The sequence below is a fragment of the Leptonotus elevatus genome, chromosome 2, assembly GCF_054856555.1.
Source record: "Leptonotus elevatus isolate MCC_2025b chromosome 2, RoL_Lele_1.0, whole genome shotgun sequence".
Lineage (NCBI taxonomy): Eukaryota > Metazoa > Chordata > Actinopteri > Syngnathiformes > Syngnathidae > Leptonotus > Leptonotus elevatus.
The window spans coordinates 8,343,437-8,365,113 of NC_141240.1; the positions used below are offsets into that span (position 1 = coordinate 8,343,437).

Consider the following 21,677-nt stretch of genomic DNA (forward strand, 5'->3'; position numbering starts at 1 on the left):
CTGGTCCGGTTCACAAATAGCGAAAACTCACGTGTAATTGATGGCAATTAAAATGCATGGAAATTTGTTTTATATTATATATATATATATATATATATATATATATATATATATATATATATATATATATATATATTAGAGCTGTCAAAGATAAAAAAAATTAATCAAATTAATCACATTTTAGAATTTTTATTAATCATGATTAATGGCTTAATAACAAATCGTTTTGTTATCTACATTTTTCCCCCCACCAAATTCAAAGAGCACCGGTCATGTGTTAATTCTTTTGACATTTAATGTTATGAGGACGTCTTCAACATTTTTTGATCCACTGCACACGCTCATCGTCCTCTTTTACTAATCAGTTAATTAATTGCATAATTTAAAATGGAAACAAAATGACCCCGATATTTTGACATGAACAAATATTCTAAATGTGATACGCAAACATTCATTAAATGTTTTACTTTAATGTATGAAATGATGTTTATTGCTCAAAAACAACCTGTGCTACCTTAAACGTAGCCATCCGCTGTCACGCTAAAGGATAATCTATGATTAATCTAATAATGAATTTGCGTTAATTTATGATTAATGCTATATTTTTTTGTGATTAATTAATCAATTAATGCTTTAACTTTGACAGCACTTCAAGTCAGCCAATCACCAATTTTGGTGAATGCAAAATATCGGATCTATGCTCATAAAGTATTGATCATCTACTTATCTCCTACCGTTTGGGAACTCACTGGCACCGCATTGTTGGGATGTGCTATTCAGTTACGACGGGGATTTGAACGCATTTGACAACAAAACCTTTGTTAATTCAAAGAAAGGGAGCTCGCTCTTCCTCTCGGAACACTCGCACTCTCAGAGTACAATTCGGGCGTCAGATTGAATTTCCAAATGCACCCTCATTAATAAATGAAAAAAAAGCACTTGTGCCACTTCCACCATTTTAGGAGAACTTACTATATGCCGCCTGTGTGACAATGCTGCTGTTCCTCAACACCAATCTTGCCAAAATGTTTATTTCTTTATTACCTCAATAAAAAGAAATTATTCATTATTTATGATTTACAGTAACATTCTTTGAATAACACTCTTAAAAAAATAAAATAAAGTCCCAAATCCTTACTATCCAGGTGGCTTAATAAAAAGCAAACATTTTTCACATTGTTTATATGTCTACCAGTAACTAGGCAGTAACTAGATGTTAACCTGGATTTAAAAATAATTTACACTTCATTGACATTGATATTATTTACTCTGATAATAAAGGATACCAGCAAATCGAGGGATTGTATTATAAACAAAAATAGAGGGGGAAAAAAGTGCTTTTTAAGGTGATTTGGGGGTGGGAGCAGTTGGCGTATTATACGAACGCATGTTATTCACTGAATTTTACAGTAGTATTATTAATCTTATTTTCTGTTTGGACATTTATTGTGATGAGTAATCTTGGTCACCAATACGGTTGGTTTTACAAAATAAAATGTTGTATTTAATTTAATTTATATTTGTGTTAATTATTTGTGTTAGTCTGACCTTTAAATAAAAAAAAAGTAAAAAGTAAGTCATTTAATTTTAAGTCACTAATATGTTATGTGCAAAACATTACAATGGTCAGGTTTTGGTTATTGTCATGTGTTTTATTATTGGGATAAAAACACACACAAAGTATCGGTATTTAAAATTGTTGTTTAAAAGTAATTGGTAATCAAAATTGTCTGGTAACGCCCATCACTACTGGCTTACTGCGTGAGACAGATGAGCCCCTCAAACAAACCAGTTACATCATTGCAATAAATATGCTGCCAAAATATGTCTGCACACTATATTTGGATCAGTAAGGTATTTTGATGACAGCATTTCGCGGCCATGTTATTGGGGCACCTGGAGTGGAAGCTATTTGAAATTGTGTGTGTGTGTGGGGGGGGGGGGGGGGTCATACATACTGTCTCATTTCCATCAATGTCATTTCCACCTATATGCATGCCAAAAAGTGGTACAGTACTGTGCAAGAAATGTAAATGCATTAAAAAAAAGTGTACCGCACTAAGGCCAAACTGTTTGCTTGCTTTCTTTTATTTTGCATTTATTATTACCATTTCCGCATCATTTTGCACCATCGGATCGATAAAAAAAAAAAAAAAATCCTAGTTGTGAACGTACCTTTTGGTGACAATGGCAATCAAATAGATTCTGATTTCCACTTTCACAGGAGTACCAGATCGATATTATCTTCGCCCAGACTTGGGTGGATACACGCCTGCGTTACAACAGCAGCAGCATGCGGATTCTCACACTTAACAGGTACTCTGATCCTGCCTGCATCAAGACTTGTAACACTTGTGAATATCACACACTTTTTGGAAGCCTTCAGTCATGGAACAAATTGGCTGATATGCTTTGTTTTTTTCTGATGTGGTGCCGGGAAGTGTATTTGGGAAGTGATTGTGCTTCAAACCTTGCATAGCAGTCTGAGGATCTAAGGCCAGTTTTTTCTCTGTCTGCCAGTAACATGGTGGGCTTGATCTGGCTGCCCGACACCATCTTCAGGAATTCCAAGACCGCAGACTCTCACTGGATAACAACACCCAATCAGCTGCTCCGCATACGCAACAATGGGAAAATTCTCTACACGCTGAGGTGAGGTCCGCTCTCCGTGTTTTACAAACGTTTGAATCATTTCTCCTCGGAGTGGCATTTAGGTTATGAATGTCCACGTCTGACTGCAGAATATTACTTCAATCAATATGTCATGGATTTCAAAGTAGATGTTGTGCAAATGTGTGAATGACTGTTAGTCGAGGTGTGTTCTGCTCCATTTAATGAAGACAACACCCAACCCGACACACATTCTCCTCAGAGTGTTTACTTTCAATATTGCAAATTGTGTGCAAGACGGTTGATGTGCCCGGGCCAGATGCTTTCTTTCTCATGGTTCTGAGAAATTAGAAATTGATGATGCTTATCACGAGCATGCAAACTAAATCGGTGAAATTTCAAATGACTGCACACGGGAAGAGGGATTGGATTTTTTCCTAGTCCCAAACAATAGTGCTGTTTATACAGGGTGTCTGCAAGTTTTGAGACGATGAAAGCAGTAAGATATTAATGGACGCATATTGCCTTCAAAGTCACTGTTGCAAAGCTAATGATGTTTGATTGACACTGTCACACTGTAAACATACACTTCATCATACTGAGAGTTCTACTCTTCTTTTATGCCTGTCAATCCAATGAGTCATTGACAGGGAAATAAGCATGGTCCTGCAATGAACCGTTAACTACACAGTAAATTTAGAGTAGAACCAAATAGACTCAGTTTTAGAGTCATATTTACACTCGGAAGAGAGTACATGAACTCATTCACTCCCATTGACGGCTATAGACGTCAAAAATTAATTTGAACTATTTCTATTCGTTTAAAAAAATTTCCCACTTTTGTTAACAAGAGTATGAAAACCTAGATTTTTTTTTTTAGAAATACAGATATAAAATGTATGATTAATCGTGAGTTAACTATTGAAGTCATGCGATTAATTACAATTAAAATTTTTAATCGCCTGACGCGACTAAAAGATTCTAAAAAATTCGGGGCGTCAGGCGATTAAAATGTTTAATCGTAATTAATCTCATGACTTTACTAGTTAACTCACAATTAATCACAAATTTTATATCTGTTCTAAATGTACAATAAAAAATATAAATCGGTTTTCAACTCTTGTTAACAAAAGTAGGAAAAAAAATGTAACTAATAGAAATAGTTCAAATGATTTTTTTGACGTCTATAGCCGTCAATGGCAGTGAAAGAGTTAAGGAATTAAAAAATAAATAAATAAATAAACATCACTCAATGGTAGAGGAGCAAACTTATGACCTTCAGCTTGGGAGACAGCTGATCTACTAACTGAGCCACGCAGCTCGTGTTGTGTACAGTATTAGTATATCGCTCGTGTCAGCTGGAATCTTCATAACTCCGAGAGACCAAAAATTATGTTTTTAGTCTCCTCTTGGAGAAAGGCAAACAGGAGGAGGGGCATAGCTCAGGTGGTAGTGTGGCAGTCTCCCGAGCTGAAGGTTGTGAGTTCGTCCCTCAACCCTTGAGTGATTTTTTTTTCTTTCAATTCTTTATTTTACTCTCTTCCAAGTGTAAATATTACTCTAAAACGGAGTCTATTTGGTCCCACTCTAAAGAGAGTTAAATTTACTTTACGGAATTTACGGTGTAGCAATGCCCCAAGTAGTGCTGCAACGGATCAAAAAAGTCACGGTTCGGATCAGATCACGGATTTGAGTCACGGATCGGATCGTTTTTTTGAAAAAAGAATAAAAGATAAATAGTACTTTGTCTTCATTTATTTTGTAAACGTTTTTTTTTCATTAAATAAAAAAAATGTCAATTCAATATGTCTAATATAGCCATTTAGGATTTAAGAACACAACTTTAAGTGCAATATGACGCAGAAACATTCTTATTTTTACACGGCTCATGTGTAAAATAACAAGGTATTAATGGCTTAAAGTTGTTTTCCTATAATCTAAACAGCTAAGTTTGACATTTTGAGTTGAATGTTTTTCTTTGTTTAATGAGCAAAAGTGTTTTATAAAATAGATGATGACAAAAGTTCTAGTTATCTTTTTTTTTCTTTTTTTTTAATAATGAAAAGACCTCAACGTGCAATTTAAGGCACATTTGTTTCCTTTAAACACGGAGAGTGAATTCTAAAGTAGCCTTGGTCCACAATATTGAAAAAGAATTCAAGTAAGCCAGGTACCAGCTGTCAAACTCACTTACCAGCCAGGCAGTCGTTGGTAATGCTAACAGCTAGCCACTTACGTCAGAGACTTTTGCCGTATCATACAATAACGGCGTAATTAATTCGCGGTTTCTTAGCGTCCTAAATTAGCGATTGAACATGAGTTCGGGATAGAGTTGTATTGATGTTGGTCGCAACTACAATGTCATTCAACTAAGATAATGAAACGTGTAAAGGTCAAGCTCGGCATCACGCCACGACGTGGGCCAACTTTAAAGTAAAAGTGTACTAAGGCTATTTGCGTTGTCGTCGATGTATTACTGTATTTGGTCAACTTTATTTTGAAGTTAGGCTTAGCGTGTTACGTTGAGTATGTTGCAGCTTGTTTAACATTTCAGAATGGTATGGACTGTGAATGTGCACTGGTCCAACTCCCCAATCCAATCCGCGGATCGTACGCGATCCGAACCGTGGGGCCTGATTCAAACCGACCACGGATCAATGATGATCCGTTGCACCACTAGCCCCAAGTAATATATTGTTAAATCAACACCCTGTTAAATAAAAACTGATCATGTTTTATTTTTGTAAAGTTGTGTTTTTGATTCAGCTATTGTCTTGGATCAAATTAGATGCAGGTGTACCAAAATGGTGGCTTTGTCCTTTGTTCCACTGATATCCTATAGCACAGTTTACTGATGATGCTAATTAGCACATTGGTTAAAATGTCAACACTTTACAGCTTCTTTCTGATGTTGGGGCAAATGTGCTTGCTGTTCTCGCCTCATTTCCCCACTTGGCAAATTCTGTGACGGCAGAAAGTAAATTGGCAAGTTGGAAAGTCAGCAATGTGCACCTACCACAGAGAAAAGTGGGATGAGGGCTGCTCTCTGCTCTGATTGAGGCAGCACTTTTGTGCATATTTCACATGGCACAAAGCTGTCAGGCAGCTCTCATCATTATGTAGCGCGGCAATAAGTTACTTTCAGTCAATTCACTAAAGATGTAGAGAATGGGACGTGATTTGAGTGAAGGATCAAGTGTCTTTCTATTTTCCTCCCTTTCTTTAGGATGACCATCAACGCTGAATGTCAGCTGCAGCTCCATAATTTCCCAATGGACGAGCACTCGTGCCCTCTCGTCTTTTCCAGTTGTGAGTACTGACAGTTGCAAGCCCACGTACGCATGAGCAGGCTGACACTTACTCCATGTATAAGAATGCAACAAGGCATCTGCGACCTAATATTCCTATCCCCTTATTAACTCATTTGCTCCCAAACACGTAAAAATACGTTCTATTTTAAATGTTTTAAGTGTCCCTAAGACATATTTATACTTTTTGTTTTGTGCTAGAGCATACAGAATGCTTTGATGCAGCCTCTCAACTGCAAAGAACGGTTGAAGAAATGGTAGTTATTACCCAAACGGCCAGCAGGTGGAAGTAGAGCAAAAGAGATCAACCAGGGCCACGTTGAAAAAAAAAACCAATTACTCACAATTCTAAATAGATTTGTGAATCATGGTGAAACTTAGCTATATTCTAATGCAAATTTTTTTCCTGATGAAAGAAGAGACTTTAATCTTTCTTTTTCTAGCAATATAACACAATACTCTATGGGCCTTGCAAAATCAGTCAAAATCCAGTAAAACAGCCGGGACTGAATTGGGTTGCTTTAGTGAAAATGGCTGCGAGTGAATGAGTTAAGAGTAATGGCAGTCATTCACAAGTAATTGATCCAAAGGCTGGGGAAATTTTGGGATGGAAGCAGACAGTTCTGCCTCCCGCTGGCTTGCAAAAGTCACGAGGAGAGATCAAAAGATGCAGATGATGATATTGCAAGCCAGGATTAGGAGCGCAGCTGCGGCATCTCCAAATCCATAAGTGACTAATAATGTGCCTGATGCCAGAGGCTCGCGCAACTCTTTATTTAGATGTGTGGCTAAGGAGATGGCCGCTCACCACTGAATCAAATATGCTGAAATTAATTTCAGGTAACCACTTGAAGCGACACCAGCTGTGCTGTGTGTGTCCAAATTTATGCAGCAGGTGTTTTCATGGGAATATGATGAATTCATATAAATTAAGAGTGCTTGACCTTGAACAAATCCAGTGTAAAAGAAATCACAATCATATTTACTAATATCAAGGCAGAATTTTAATGTTTGTATTTAAGATGATTAGATGACTAATTTTTCATTAGATTTGTTCCCCCCCCTAATCACTTCCAGACTATACATTTTATATCTTTCCTTCACAGAAAACTCATAACTGTGCTGAATATGGCATTTTTAAATCAGAGTAGGATCTTCCTTGTAATTAAAGAACAACGGAAATTGCATTTGAAGAAGCCGGCCTGCTACTCAGATTCTTTTCATAGCCCAACACAGCCTCTTTTTCTAGAAAAGTAACCCAAAACACATTGAACGCGCACACATTGACTTTTATTTAGCGTGATTACAAGTTTGTTGAGCAGCCATGTACAGGGCTTCAAATCACAGGAATGGCTGCATTCTCCTATTGTGTTTACTTTACTGCCCTCATATTTACATACACTCTCAAAAGTATTATGTAGGGGTGTTTGATACCACTTTTTTTCATACTGATACCAGTACGAGTACTCTTGAGTAGTCACCGATACCAATGCCAAGTACCAAGACTAGAACTTTTGATACATACAATTTCACCCCCAAAACAATGCCAAATCATTTAAAAGAAAGACCTACATCTCTCTCTCTCTCTCTCTCTCTCTCTCTCTCTCTCTCTCTCTCTCTCTCTCTCTCTCTCTCTCTCTCTCTCTCTCTCTCTCTCTCTCTCTCTCTCTCTCTCTCTCTCTCTCTCTCTCACAAACACACTAGCACAGCCCAATGGTGTGGCCACGGGCCAGGTGGAGACCTAGCCTGGCATGAATCCTTCCATTCCAAACGGAATGAAAATCCTCCATAGAAACACCTCAATCTGAATAAAATGGCCGAATCCAAATGGAATTGAATTCAGAGCAGATATAGCTCATATGCACACAGAAAATAATGTCATATTCTATTGTATGTATTGTACTACATAGATACACTGACTTGATCCTGCTCATTTGCCAGTCAAAGCAAATACAGACAGCTAAAGCTAGCTAGTGACCACTCGGGTAATATCTAATAGAAGACCATCGCCTTATGAGAGTATTTACTTGATTAGTGAGGTTTCCAACAAGAACCTGCAACAAGGGTCATTATTGCTGTCACTCATTTCCCCATGTAGAGTAGATCTCACTGGCCCAAGCTCAACCTCCCTGTCTGATGCACTTGCATTTTGGCAATTGCAGCACTAAAGCAGCAGCAACAGATAAATAGGGGTGCTGCAGTTAGCAAAGACACTAAGCTAAATAGAAAAGGTTGGTGGTAGTACAAGTAACATATATGTTGTCTCAGACTCTACAAGCTAATCACTAATAGAATTGGTCTATTACAGGCGTCTGCAACCTGTGGCTCTAGAGCCACATGTGGCTCTTTAGTCCCTTTCCTGTGGCTCCCCGTAGGCCTCTAAAACAATTAGTAGAAATTAATATTTTTTTACATTTTTATTTTTCTTAGATAAAATAATCATTTAATTAATTAATTATTAAGAAATGAAGAAATATTCAAAAAAAATGTCAATCCAAAATTTTAGTTGTCAGAAAAAGGGACGAAAGGTGGATGAAAAAGTTTTCAAAATGACCTAAACATGTCCAAAAAGTAACCATAAAATGTCCAAAAACAAAAGAAGAAAGACAGAAAATAAAAAAAAAGTCAGAAAATTTATTAAATAAAAGGCAGAAAAGGAAATGTTAAAAAAAGTAACTATAAAATGTTCAAACAACAAAAGAAGAAATCCTGAAAATTAACGCAAAATATACATAAAATTGCCCAAAAAGTCCGATTTTTTTTTAAAGGCAGAAAATAAAATTTTTAAGAAGTAACAATGAAATGTCGAAACACAAAAAAAAATCACGAAAATTACCATAAAATGTCCACAAAATTGCAACAAAAAAAGGCAGCAAAGTGATTTAAGAAAAGGCAGTAAAGAAAATGTTCAAAAAGTAACCATAAAATGTCCCAAAATAAAAGAAGAAATCCTCCAAATTACCATAAAATGTCCACAAACTTGCCAAAAATGTCAAATTTGACAGAAAGGTAGAAAAGTCTACAAATTTGTATGAAAAAATACAAAATCAAATCCACAAACGGAAGAAAAAAAGTAGAAGAAAATGAATTCAAATGGGTTTTTTTGGCTCCAGATGGATTTTTGGTTGTTTATTTTGGCCTAAAATGGCTCTTGACAGGAAAGGTTGCCGATCCCTGGTCTATTATAACGAATATATAATACTATCTGATCATTTTAGTGTGTGTATATATATTTTTTTGTAAGTGATGCATGCCACATGAACACTCTAAACATTAGCGTCAGCTCTACAATAGACACAATAGTCTTATAACACATAGTCTTGGCTGGTCCACCAAAAATAATAGACCATACAAGATGGCCTTTTGGCGTATCTATTGCAAACAAAAAGATACCCACAACTGTCTGTGTAGTGTCTACAATTGTCAAAATGTCTCAAAAGTTGTCCTATTAAGATCACATTAGTACATATTGTTTAATCTTCTGTAATCCCCCCCCTTCTTTTCAGAAAGCTAAAAGAGCATGTGTGTTTTATCTAGATGGCTACCCACGAGATGAAATTGTGTACAAGTGGAGGCGAAACTCAGTGGAGACTTCGGATCAGAAATACTGGAGGCTCTACCAGTTTGACTTCATGGGGCTCCGAAACACTACCGACGTATTGACCACGACTGCAGGTACGAAAGAGCAAAAGTGCATTATGACCCCTTGTCATACAACTGAACTCCACATATGGCTTAATGGCAGCAGCTTTGCACGCGAATGTGGAAACTCATGTCGTGGCTTCAGGCTTGAGGGAAAAAAAGGATATTAATCACCAATATTAAAGATTAACTGGAAAGTTAAAATGATTCAGTTATTTTCACTTTGCATAATAAAAGTGATCATTCCGTTCCTGCTTGTTGTTTGGGGGCGGCCGTCGTCATGTTGTCACTCCAATAGGCGCCCCTAATTACACCCTCGACTGGCTTCACGTGGGCCACTGCCTAATTCATTTTTAATGGTGGTTTTAATGGCTGATTACGCTGAGCATTATGAATGAGGGGGATCGGGCCCACAGCATGACACGGTTATTGTAAGCCTCTTTTTGCCTTGATGGTGAACCCCACTGATCCTCCTTTCACTTTTTTCACTGTTTTGTTTTGTTCTCAGTATCAACTGAAAAACCCGTAAATGACCAGCTATGCTGCTGTATATGAAGAATGTAAAGGGAAGTCATTCTTAATCCAAATGCAGAATTTCTCCTGATTCCATGGGACAAGAGAGTAATAACTAGGGCTCGGTATCAATTCTAATTTGCTCTATCGATTCAATTTCGATTCACAAGAGTTCAGTTCAATTCAATTTCATTTTTCCCGGTTCGATTCGATTCACTTCAGTTCATTCCGATATTGATTCATTATGGAACATCAATTCTTCTAAAAACTCCACAAACATTACATTCCAAATTTAAAAAAAAGTTTATTATATTAATGAAAGTAACACGTGTTAAGTGTGTTACACAAACATTGACGTTGGAAAAGGTTAGATGAAAATGTTTTCATAATTCAAATTAAATTATTTTAAATACAAAAGAAAATCTTAAATTAAAGTGTTATAAGTCAGGTCTTTCATGTAATGTAGGTGTAATGTAAGAAAATACTTTTAAGTTCATGAAAACAGTCAATTAAAAAAAACAGTAAGATACAAAAAAAATTGGCATTTAAAATTCTATTTTCTTATGAATTTATTATTGAAAAAAGAGTTATTTAAAAAAATCGATTCATGGTATTATAAATCAATATCAATATCAGGCTCGAAAAGGAAACTCAATTTGATATTGATTATTCGATTTTCTCAACCCAGCCATAGTAATAACATCCTACATGAGCACAACATATAACAATCAGAGCTCATGGAATTCGATAGGAGTACTATAAGTATCAGGACATGTTGAATGGCATTTTTAAAGCTTAAACCACATGAGGTTGGAACTTAGATTGACATTATTTACTAGGGATGCACCGAAATGAAAATGTTAGGCCGAAACCGAAAATGAAAAATGCTTGCCAGAAAACCGAAACGCCCAAAAATAATTATGCCAATTTTTTTCCATCATTGCATTTATTATAATTAATTAAAATTACAATATTATTATAAAATATTTATTTAGCACTGGCATTTTAACAAAGCACAATATAAATTGAAATGTGCCCACACCGCAAACATGTTGGCTAATGGTACATTAAACATCAAACGAGGTTTGAGCATTTTCTGACGGTGCGATTGCACCTCATAGTCAATGTAGTTCGCACAGGCGGGGGTGAATGCGTGTGGCGCACTTAAAATCGGCACATTCACATATTCACCAACGTTTAAAAATAAATACATTTGTTCGCACCAGCTAATCGGCTTCGGGAACGGACTGCAAAGTCACACCGCGTCCTGTACAGGTCTGCCGCCACCTGGAGATAGCGGTAAATGTTTACGTTTTCAAAACTGTTGATAGCAATAGTGCTAGCATTAGCTAAAGTATTTAGCACGGCCACCGGGATGCTGGTGAAAAAGTGGAAGCGTTCGAGGGGCTCTTATATATATATATATATATATATATATATATATATATATATATATATATATATATATATATATATATATATATATATATAAAAAAAGGGAAGGCGCTGCAGAAGAGTGGCTCACCTGTACTGCAGTCTTTTTTTTGACCCACTTAAATGGCCCATTTCCTCCGGTGTGCGCAATGACACCGGGAGCTGCTGCGACCGACCGGCGCAAACTGACACGAAGAGAGGCGGACACTCACCCCCACGTTTGCTTTTTAATTCAAACAGACGCTTGTTTGCAGCGTATTTTTGCTTGCGTCACCACAACCTATTTCGGCCATATTCTTTCGGCTTTGATTTTAATTAAAAAGTTTCGGTGGCCGAATATTCGGTGCATTACTATTATTTCTTTCTTTTTTCATTCTTGGAAAAAATATATGACATTAAAAAAAAATCCAGCCTGTTAAATATGTGAACGTAAAGTTGCACACAGACAACGTATGTAGACAAAGCTCCCAACATCCTCAAGGAAATGAGCTGCTTTCTAATTTATTACCTCGTTTCTGTTTCCCTGTCACATTCCGAAGCGCCGTCTTCTGACGCATGATAATTACATCATGCGGCTGAAAATACATGTGATTAATTTATGTGGTGACAAACTTGCCAATTGTTGGCGTTTCTCTTTCATTTCCCTTCTTGCTCCAGTTCACATCTTGCTCTGGTGTGAGTGGAGAGAATCACTGGATATCCGTTTTAGTCAAACATGTTGACCAAGCTTCAGGGGAACATGACAAACAAAAAGGATGACATCAAATCTATCGTTAGATAAGAAATCGTGCTATTCACGTTGCATGAATAGTTCTCTGCCAGCAATACTTCTCGTGTCTACAGTTTGAGGTGAAATTTGATCTAGTTGAGTGTTGGAGAGATGTATTATTCATTTCATGCCTTTCAAATGACCTTGAGACAGCACTCCTTTCTTCAGGAATACTTCAGGCAGTTTAAAACTTCAAAGTCATTAGCTTTCATTAATTGACAGTAACAATAAGGCAGATTAGCAGCGGTGTTTACCGAGAAGTAGAGCCAAATGTTGCCGGTTCACTCTCCAGTACCCCGCGACCATGTCGAAGTATCCTTAAATTAGGGCTGTGCAATTAATAGAAATTCTATTACAATTATCAATTATTACACTCCTCAATGCAAAGCATAATCGTCAAAAAGAAAAAGAAAAAGAGATGAATACGAATTTTGAATTGTTTCATCCAAAAGTGGAGTACATCCAGCAAAAATAAGCAATCAACTGTCACATTCACACCTATAGACAATTAGAGTCTGATTTACCAAGATCTCAATTAGCAGACAAATTCCCATAATTTTAGTAAAGCCAGCAACCACACAAGAGCCATGTTTTGTTCAGTTGAACTCATCCCGAGTGCCTACCTTGCATTACATTACTTTAAAAACGTGAGACAGCACACCTGAAACACTGCTCTTAGACAAGACAAACCAGCACCAGACAATTGGGACCTGCGCTGAAATATGAAATGCAAGAAAATGCAGAGTTTGAAAGGAGTCGAGTCAGAAGTGACGTGGCATGACTCCTTCTTGTGACTGTCAGCTTTCACATTTGTTTGAGTAAGCAATTACTTAGCGTCGGTTTTTGTGCATGCAAAACTTTAGTAGCCGATAATGCACGTTTTTGGAATTAGTTCAAAATGAAACTGTTTTGATTGGACCATCCTGTCGCATGTAAATGAGCCACTGCGGACACACCAGAACATAGGTGTCAAACTCCGGTCCTCGAGGGCCGGAACACTGCAAGTTTTGGATGTTTCCCTCGTTATCGTTATCAGGCTTATGCAGAACTTGCTGATGAGCTGATCATATATAAGCTGTGTTGGAGAAGGGAAACATCCAAAACCTGCAGTACTCCGGCCCTGGAGGACCGGAGTTTGACACCTATGCACCAGAACCACAACGATTTGTATTTCTATACAAGCACTTAAAAAGTCAACTTTCTATACTATGTCCCCTTTGAGCGACCATCATTTGGTTTGTCGCAACTACAGACACCATTTTGAAGTGGCAAATCCCTTCTAATTTCCTTCCAACAGGAGACTACGTGTTGATGACAGTACACTTTGACCTCAGCAGAAGGATGGGCTACTTCACCATCCAGACTTATATCCCATGTATCTTGACGGTGGTCCTGTCCTGGGTCTCCTTCTGGATCAAGAGTGACGCCACGCCGGCCAGGACAGCTTTGGGTAAGATGCAGTGCGGCTGTGCATTACGCTGACATGGCTTCTAATTGTCCAACCCGCTGCATGTGTGGTCTTTATTTTGACTTCGCAAGCACTAATAATTTGTTTTGCTTGCATGATGAAGTGTCCTGCATGTCCACGCTTTGTTGGTTTGCTGTCTTGTGGGTGATTGATGATTTCTGCTTGGAAGTCTTATTGAGGTGAGTGACGATTAAGGATGTTTGTGCTTATCCACAATGTCATCGATTGTATGATAACAATTGAGTCACTGCAAAAACTTTTGGATACAACTGTATTACAAATAGAGCATGATATTGTTAACCTGTGTACATTGAAAGTAGAATGTACTTCTTTGATAAATCTATTTTGGAGAAGATTACTAAAGCATGCTTTTAAAAAATAATGATAAGGACAAATAATATAAGGTAATACAACAACTGTTTGAGCTGATTAGAATTTAACATCATGTTACAAAATGTCAGATTATTATTTTTTTTTTGTAGTGCAGTTTATACAGTTAGCAACTTAGCCTACTGGACAAATGCATAGAACTCTGACCAGTAATGTTAGCAGAAGGTTTCACGCAGGTTTTTGGGCTGATCCTCTGATTGAGGTACAGAATTTTAAGATCACATTAACTCATTCACTGCCATTGCCGACTATAGAAAAAAAATAAAAGTATTAAATTCATGTGAACTATTTCTATTAGATTAAAAAATAAATAATTTCATTTGATTTGTTATGAAAACCTAGAATTTTTTTTATTGTACATTTAGAACAGATATTAAATTATCATGCGATTAATTACAATTAAACGGCCCTTATTTTTAATATATATTTTTTAATTAGGCCCGTCAGGCGATAATTTTTTTAAATTGTAATTAATCACATGACTTCACTAGTTAACTAACGATTAATCACAAATGTTATATCTGTTCTAAATTTACAATACATTTTTTTCTAGGTTTTCATACTCTTAGCAAAAGTGGAAAAAAATGTTCAACTAATAGAAATTGTTTAAATGAATTTTTGACGTCTATAGCCGTCAATGGCAGTGAATGAGTTAAAGGTCATCTCCTTAAAGCTTAATTTTAGCAAATCATCCATTGAAAAAGCCTTTAGTGGTTCGTAACCTAAGGTGGGCTTTATTTTTGTCATTATACATTTTATGTGCTTTTGGTATCTCGTAGTCCAATCAGCCAATTTACAAAAGATTTTTGACTCACCCGCAGGGATGGGAATTGATAAGAATTTAGTGATTCCGATTCCATTATTGAGCAAGCCCAACTGATACAATAACTTTAAACACTGAGACAGAGAGCAGTCATAGCAGCTTCCTTTTAATGCACCAGTCAATTATTTATGTATTTTTGCTGGCTAAGTTTTCCAATATATTACACAGAGTAGAGTCAGAGGGGCCTCACCAGGAGTGAAAGTATCTACAATGTCATCAATTAATTGACTTTGACCCGATTTAATAACCTTATAGTCAACTACAAAAAAAAAAATTGGCATTCATTGCCCACTACTAATACACACACACACACACACACACACACAACATTTCAAACTGAATCTCGTAACCGTGCCGCCACGCTCCATTTGGTCGCTTTCAGTTATTCTAATTCGATTTACTGCGGTACGTTGCCATTTAATTGAATTAATTGATGGAATGTGTAGCAAACATACCGGTAAGCGTGAGACTAAGCTCATTTCAAATAATATACTGTATGATTGTTCATTGAAATTTGAACTGAAATTAAATTATCCAGCTCAAAGGTGCTATAAATAGTGTAACCATTTGGGACGGAATCTTGAGCTCCCAATGTCCTTCATCATCTTGTTTCACAGAAATTCATCTAAAACCTCCCTGTGGCAATAGAGAAAGTATATTAGACTTAAATCTGTCCAGATTAAAAATAAAAATAAACTTCACAGATGTCATGGACTGTGTACTGTTTTTCTCAAAAAGGCAAATCATTTGAGCTATAGCCTAACCGTCAAACTGTTGATGTCCGTGTGACTGCCTCTAAGGCCACACAAACACTGATATTTTTAAAAGTGGTGGATTTTCTATGAGTTTTGTCCTTCGGTCAGAAGTCATTAAAAAGCAAGCTTTTGGGCACAACTTTTCAAAACTGTCTTCAATGTTTCCTTTTATTTGAGAGCATTTTTATTTGGTTTCCTTGTCAGCTTTAATCTGTCTGATAAAACGTTTGTTAAACAAGCAAAACATGTCATCACCCTATGTGTGCTAACTTAGGGTGTATTTAGACCAGAAAAGTCCTTTATCAAGCGGACGGGTTTTTTTTTTACATTTGGTGCGGTTCATATTCATTCTGTGCTTTTTGCAAGCGGACTATATTGCGTAATCACGTCGACCGCGTGACGATCTGTGCTCCCATTGGACAAAAATGACGAGGGCTGAACGCATAACCAAACTCGGAGAGGAAAACATTAAATTCCGACGTGCTGCATATGCCCTGCATATTTGTGGTGTTATTAGATGCAACATATTTGCGAGCGTCACTGGCAGCTCATTCAATGGAGGTTCCGCGACGCTGTTTCTAATTTTAGAACACGTCGTCGATTGCGTGCAGTAACCGGTGGAGCAGTTGCGCTCCGCGTGCCCACCACAACATGCTGAAAACACCGTGGCTAAACAGAATACGGATGATTATGAATGAATCCAGCACAATATTCACTACCGGACAATATTCACCCCACGATGCTTGGCTACGGTGGCTTGTTAAGCCCAAAAAGGTGCATATGTCCTGCAGTTGGAGCGGATCAGCCGTGGATTGTAAGGGTGTGCCAAAAAATCGATTCTCATAAGAATCGCGATTCTCATTTAGTATGATTCAGAATCAATTTTAAATGTCCCAAAATCGATTTTATTTAAATTATTTTATACTGTCTTGCCCTTGTTTGTGTGTGCCTTTATTGGGAGCACTGTTTATGTTGTACACGATTTGGCCACTTTGGGCAGTGTGGTTCCGCTCGTTCTGATACACTGTTAAGTTGTAGCCACATAGAAGCAAAAAGTCATAATCAAGTTATTCCAATAAAAGTTTTTTTTTTTTGTTTGTATTGTAGGATGTTAAGATGCTTCTCTGTATACATTCCTGAAGCGTTTTGTATGAATAGTTCTTTTGAGAGATAAAAATGCCACGAGTAGCGCGCTAATTAGCATCAGCGAGTCAGACTGGAGTAGATCATGACAATTCTTTGCATATCTATAAATTGAAGCAGAAATCATTGTCAATCAAATTTTTTTTTAATCTAAAATGGTTCTGAATCGATAATCGGTTCAGAATCGAATCGCAGACCGCTTGTTTGGTCCGCACCAGGATTCGTTTGTGTGTATTCAGACCAGCACAAAATATCCGGATCAGCGTCGGGAAACAAACTTTGAATACACTCTAATGCTATGCCACAAATGTGTACGCGTGGACGTAGCTTCAGTCAAGCCGTCCTTCGAGCACAATAAAAATCCAGCAAGCGCTCCCAGCGCAAAGCTGCTGTTGTGATACACGGCCACTCGCTGACAAAGCCTTGTGATCTCTTCCAGAGAACACAACAAACAGGCAGCATCAGGCAGGAAGCGAGTGTCCCACCCCTGATAAACATCCCTATTCAACTCGGCGACACAAAGTCATTTACCCTGTCTTCCCTGGTTCATTGCTTCCATTTTCAAGTCATGTCTGAGAGCTGATCTCGAGACCAGAGGGCAAGAGGAGGAGAGATAAGAGGAAGAAAAGGCAGGCATAAAACAAGGATGCCAAACAAAGCGGCAACCAAAATGTCAGCAAGAAGGGGGAGGCGCACTCAAATAATGGGGGCGATGCTACGGAATCGCACTCCAGCCCTCCAAGCAACAGTTCTTGACACGCTACTGCCGCCAGGTGGCATTTGCAAAGAGCTGTCACTCACCAGGCAGGACATTTGGGGAGCAGCAGGCTGGGAGTACGAGAGCCCAGCTCGGGTTGATTCCCATTAGACCTCAATCTGTGCAGCTCAGATGGGGCTTGGAGATACCGGCCTGTTGATGGGAAATCACCCACATCGTGACACCACTGGAGAATGGAGAGCTTAAATAAGTGTGGAAAATAATTCAAACAAATTGAGACTTTGAGTAGTCCAAGAGAGATCCATAAACATCAACATCATGACAACAAAAACATGTTGTCTTTGATATCCTTTCATCGGGTTTATTGTACAAGATCATTTGGGTTGGAAATGAGCAGGACGCCCTTTTTCAAGCTATTTTCATTGACATAATAATAGCTGTGGTGTTCAACAGTCGTTTACTCATTAATATTCAATATGTAAATACTGCACTCCCATTGTGTCTCTGTTGTCCTTAATTTAATATGGAAAACGGCTTCCTGTAATTGGTAGCTTGCAATATGTGTGCGTTTTGTGGCCGCCTCTCTTCAATGTGTTGGCCAGAATTTTGCTTTGTTTGGCACATTTCTTGGAGGAAGGCAACCCAATCTACGGGTTTTAAGTGACATCGCACATTTACACACGTTGGTCTCGGTCCCTTTAGGCAGCTGTGATGGTGTGCTGAGATTTATTTATTTATTCTCAACTATGGATAGCGTACATTGAGAACCAACCGAGGAACGACTGTGCTCAATCCCCTTCAGAGTACTCGCTCGGTGGGTTGCCAGGTATATAGACGCTGTGCGTGCCGCCATCAGTCAATTTTTGAGTGGTTGTTAAGTCACCAGGAAGTGGGCATGTATTTGAATAAAGAGTTACGATTCTACGCCACGAAACTTTTGCCTTTCAAAGCGTTTCATGCAAACGACAAACTGCATAGTTGTTAACTTCAAACCATGTCACAGAGATCATTTTGACCGATCTTAAGCATAAAATAGTGGAAACGTTTGGATTATGATGGAAGGGCCCATTTAATGCAACTAATATTGAAAGAAGGAAATTACCAATTTCATATTGCATTCACTTCACACACAAAAAAACTCCTGTTTTTTGGGGGGAGCTTTGGTTTTTTGTTTTCTATTTTTCTGTTTTACTTCATATTTTTTTCCATCATACAAAAAAAATCTGAAAAAAGCGGGGCGAAAATAATTCAGGAAAAGTGTATTGTACGTTTTGTTTTTTGTTTGTTTTTTAGAGAGAGAGCTTAATATTGTTCATTCAGTAATCTTACCGATTCGACATGTCATCATCATTGCACTCTTTTTTTTCTCTCTTTTTCTTTTTTTGGGGATGTGCATGTGCAGGTGTGTGTGTGTGCATATGTGCGTGCGTGTGAGTGTGTGCTCCTAAACCTATTTTAAAAATCCCATACCGTTCACCTAAACCGAATACTTCAGAATCCAGCTAGAGTCGTGAGGTTGTCAGGAGACCCGAGGAAGGATCAAAGAAAAGAAAGAAAAGTGAAATCTAGCACCGACCAGACATCACCTACTACCCACTGGGTTACCAACCAGAATCTTTCACCAACCCCAAAATCATCTAAATTCCAACAAATTAGGGAGACCTCAAGAGACCAAAGGAAAGACTGAGGAAAGGAAGGAAGGACAGATGAAGCAGAGTGAGATCCACAGACATCAGCCTCCACCGATTCAACGACCAGAGGAAGAAGCAGATTGTGTTTGAATTTTGGCAGATGCTGGTGTGGTGGATCTGGCATGCATGAAAACCTCCACCAAAGAGGGGAGCCGTCGACCCCGGCCAGGACAGAGCAAGCACAACCCCCCAGGCCCCCCCAGGCCACCAGCCGGAGAGCAAACCCAGGAGTCAGAAGCGTCCCCCACCCCAACACGGCCCGTGCCCCAAGCCCAACGCAGCAGAACGGGGCACGGCAGGCCCACCAAGCACCCCCCCACCCACACCCGCCACCAACCACAACCCAGCCCCTGCCGCCCCCAAACCCCCAGGGTTCAGAAACAAAATCTGGAAATACAGTGGGGGGGAAAAAACAGGAAAAAAATATTTAAAAAAAACAGAGCAACAGCTTCTGCTTCTTCTTTTTTTTCTTTTTTCTTTTTTACCTCAACTCCTAGTGACTTGTTGCATGCTTTCATAGTATTTCATGACAGTATTATCAATAAATCAGCTTTTTATGCTATCAATTTGTTTTTCACCACAGTGGCTTAAAAGTCAACTACATAACTAAGCGGTCGGTGGCTCCTGGAACATAAAAACAAGAATAACAAAAACTGTTTTTGAAGCTGAAGTTTCCCAAGTAGAGCCATCATTCACACAGTCGCTTGTCAAAGGCAACACGTCAAATAGAGCAGACAGTGTTCCTCTGGGGAAGAGATGGCAGAGAGATCAACTTTGGTGGTATTAAGCCATACTGCAAGGGGTTGTGGGATTTTTTTTTCTTCCTGCACAAGCCGTTACTCATTTCACTGCAAACAACAACACACTGTACTACAATCAACACATGAATGTACTGCACTGCCTTTAAAAGAAGTGACGAATCAGTGAGGGCTCAGTGGACGTAACACAAAACTGATTAAATGCATGGCAGATGTTGGCTTTAAATCACCTCTGATCGGATTAAACTGCGGTTGACATGTTGAACTTTAACCCTGGTCACTTGCATGTTGTAAACACAATTAATGTAAACAAGGCTATCGATGAGGCATCTGTAGGATCTATGTGCATGAAAATGTCAGTGTTCTTGCAATGCAATAAAATCAATTGAGAGATCCTTTATCTTGCATCAAATAATAATAACATAAATATACTACCAAAAGTCCTTGCAAAGGATTTGTAATTAACGTGTTCCCCTGCCATCTTGTGGGATAGAGATGAGCCCTGCCACAAAAACAGCAAGAGTCTGCTTTTAATTGACGACCCTTCCAAAAAGGTTTTGTAGTTGCCTATAGAGGCCATAAGACTGCAGAGAAGCACTACTTTTGTCTAAATGGAACTCACTTCAACATAGTTCCTTGGCACCAAGATGCTACAAGTAGTTGACAAATTAACTAATTTACTCCCAAAAACGTATAAATACGTTATATTTTAAATATTACCATGCTCCCAAAGATGTATTTATATATATTTTTTAAATGTTTTTTTATGCTAGAGCATACAGAAGGCTTTGACGCAGCCTGAGAACTGAAGAGAATGCTTGAAGCAATGGTAGTTATTACAAAAACGGCCAGCAGGTGGCAGCAGAGTATAAGAGATAAACAAGGGCCACGTTGCAAAAAAGCTCTTTCCCCCACAGCTTTAAACCGATTTCATGAAACTTAGCTATATTCTAAAGCTAATTGTAAAACGGAAACAGATAGAAACATACTTTTCCCTGATGCGAGAGGAGACTCTAATCTTTCTTTTGGTAGGTTCCATGTTTTTGTAGCAATAGAACACAATATTCTGTGGGCCTTGCAAAATCAGTCAAAATCCAGTAAACCAGCCGGGAGCGAAGGGGGTTGCTTCAGTGAAAATGGCTGGGAATGAATGAGTTAATTAATTAATTTAGCCTGAGCACAAATAAACTGCGAATATGAGAGTTTTTCAGCAAAGAATGGAGGATAGGTTAAAAAAAATCTGTGAATAAGTGTGATTTGCAAATGCTGAACCAAAACTATGCAGGGCTTCATTGTAAATTAAAGTTACTTTAATCTATCTTAGATCAATCTGTTCTAATACTTTGGTATTTAATGCTTTAAGAAGTGTATCGAATCCAGTAATACCTGGAAGTAAAAGCTGAAACATTCTTTTGTCTCATATTCATCTTTTGATGTAAAGCGTTGCTAAAAAAAATAAATTGTATGCAACAAAAGTGAAGGAATTTGCCTCACTGTTCCAATAGCTTTGAAGGTGTGTGTGTGTGTGTGTGCGTGTTCTGTCACTGCTCATACTCTGTCTATTTTATCACACAAAAGGTTCTTCTCGGTAGTCTTTGCAGAAAAGGCATCACCTTGGTTGCCATGGCATCGCAGAAGAGACAATTCCCAAAGAG

At 38.1% G+C, this 21,677-nt stretch overlaps 1 protein-coding gene across 1 annotated transcript in view; it reads left to right on the plus strand.

Moving 5' to 3' along the window:
- LOC147178308 (gamma-aminobutyric acid receptor subunit gamma-3-like) overlaps positions 1–21,677 on the plus strand; it is a 76,996-nt gene that overhangs the window by 50,793 nt on the left and 4,526 nt on the right. Inside the window, exons 4-8 of the mRNA XM_086068998.1 lie at positions 2,225–2,316; positions 2,521–2,652; positions 5,837–5,919; positions 9,456–9,593; positions 13,574–13,726. Coding sequence (XP_085925124.1) covers positions 2,225–2,316; positions 2,521–2,652; positions 5,837–5,919; positions 9,456–9,593; positions 13,574–13,726 — 598 coding nt within the window. The remainder of the gene's footprint in view (positions 1–2,224; positions 2,317–2,520; positions 2,653–5,836; positions 5,920–9,455; positions 9,594–13,573; positions 13,727–21,677) is intronic.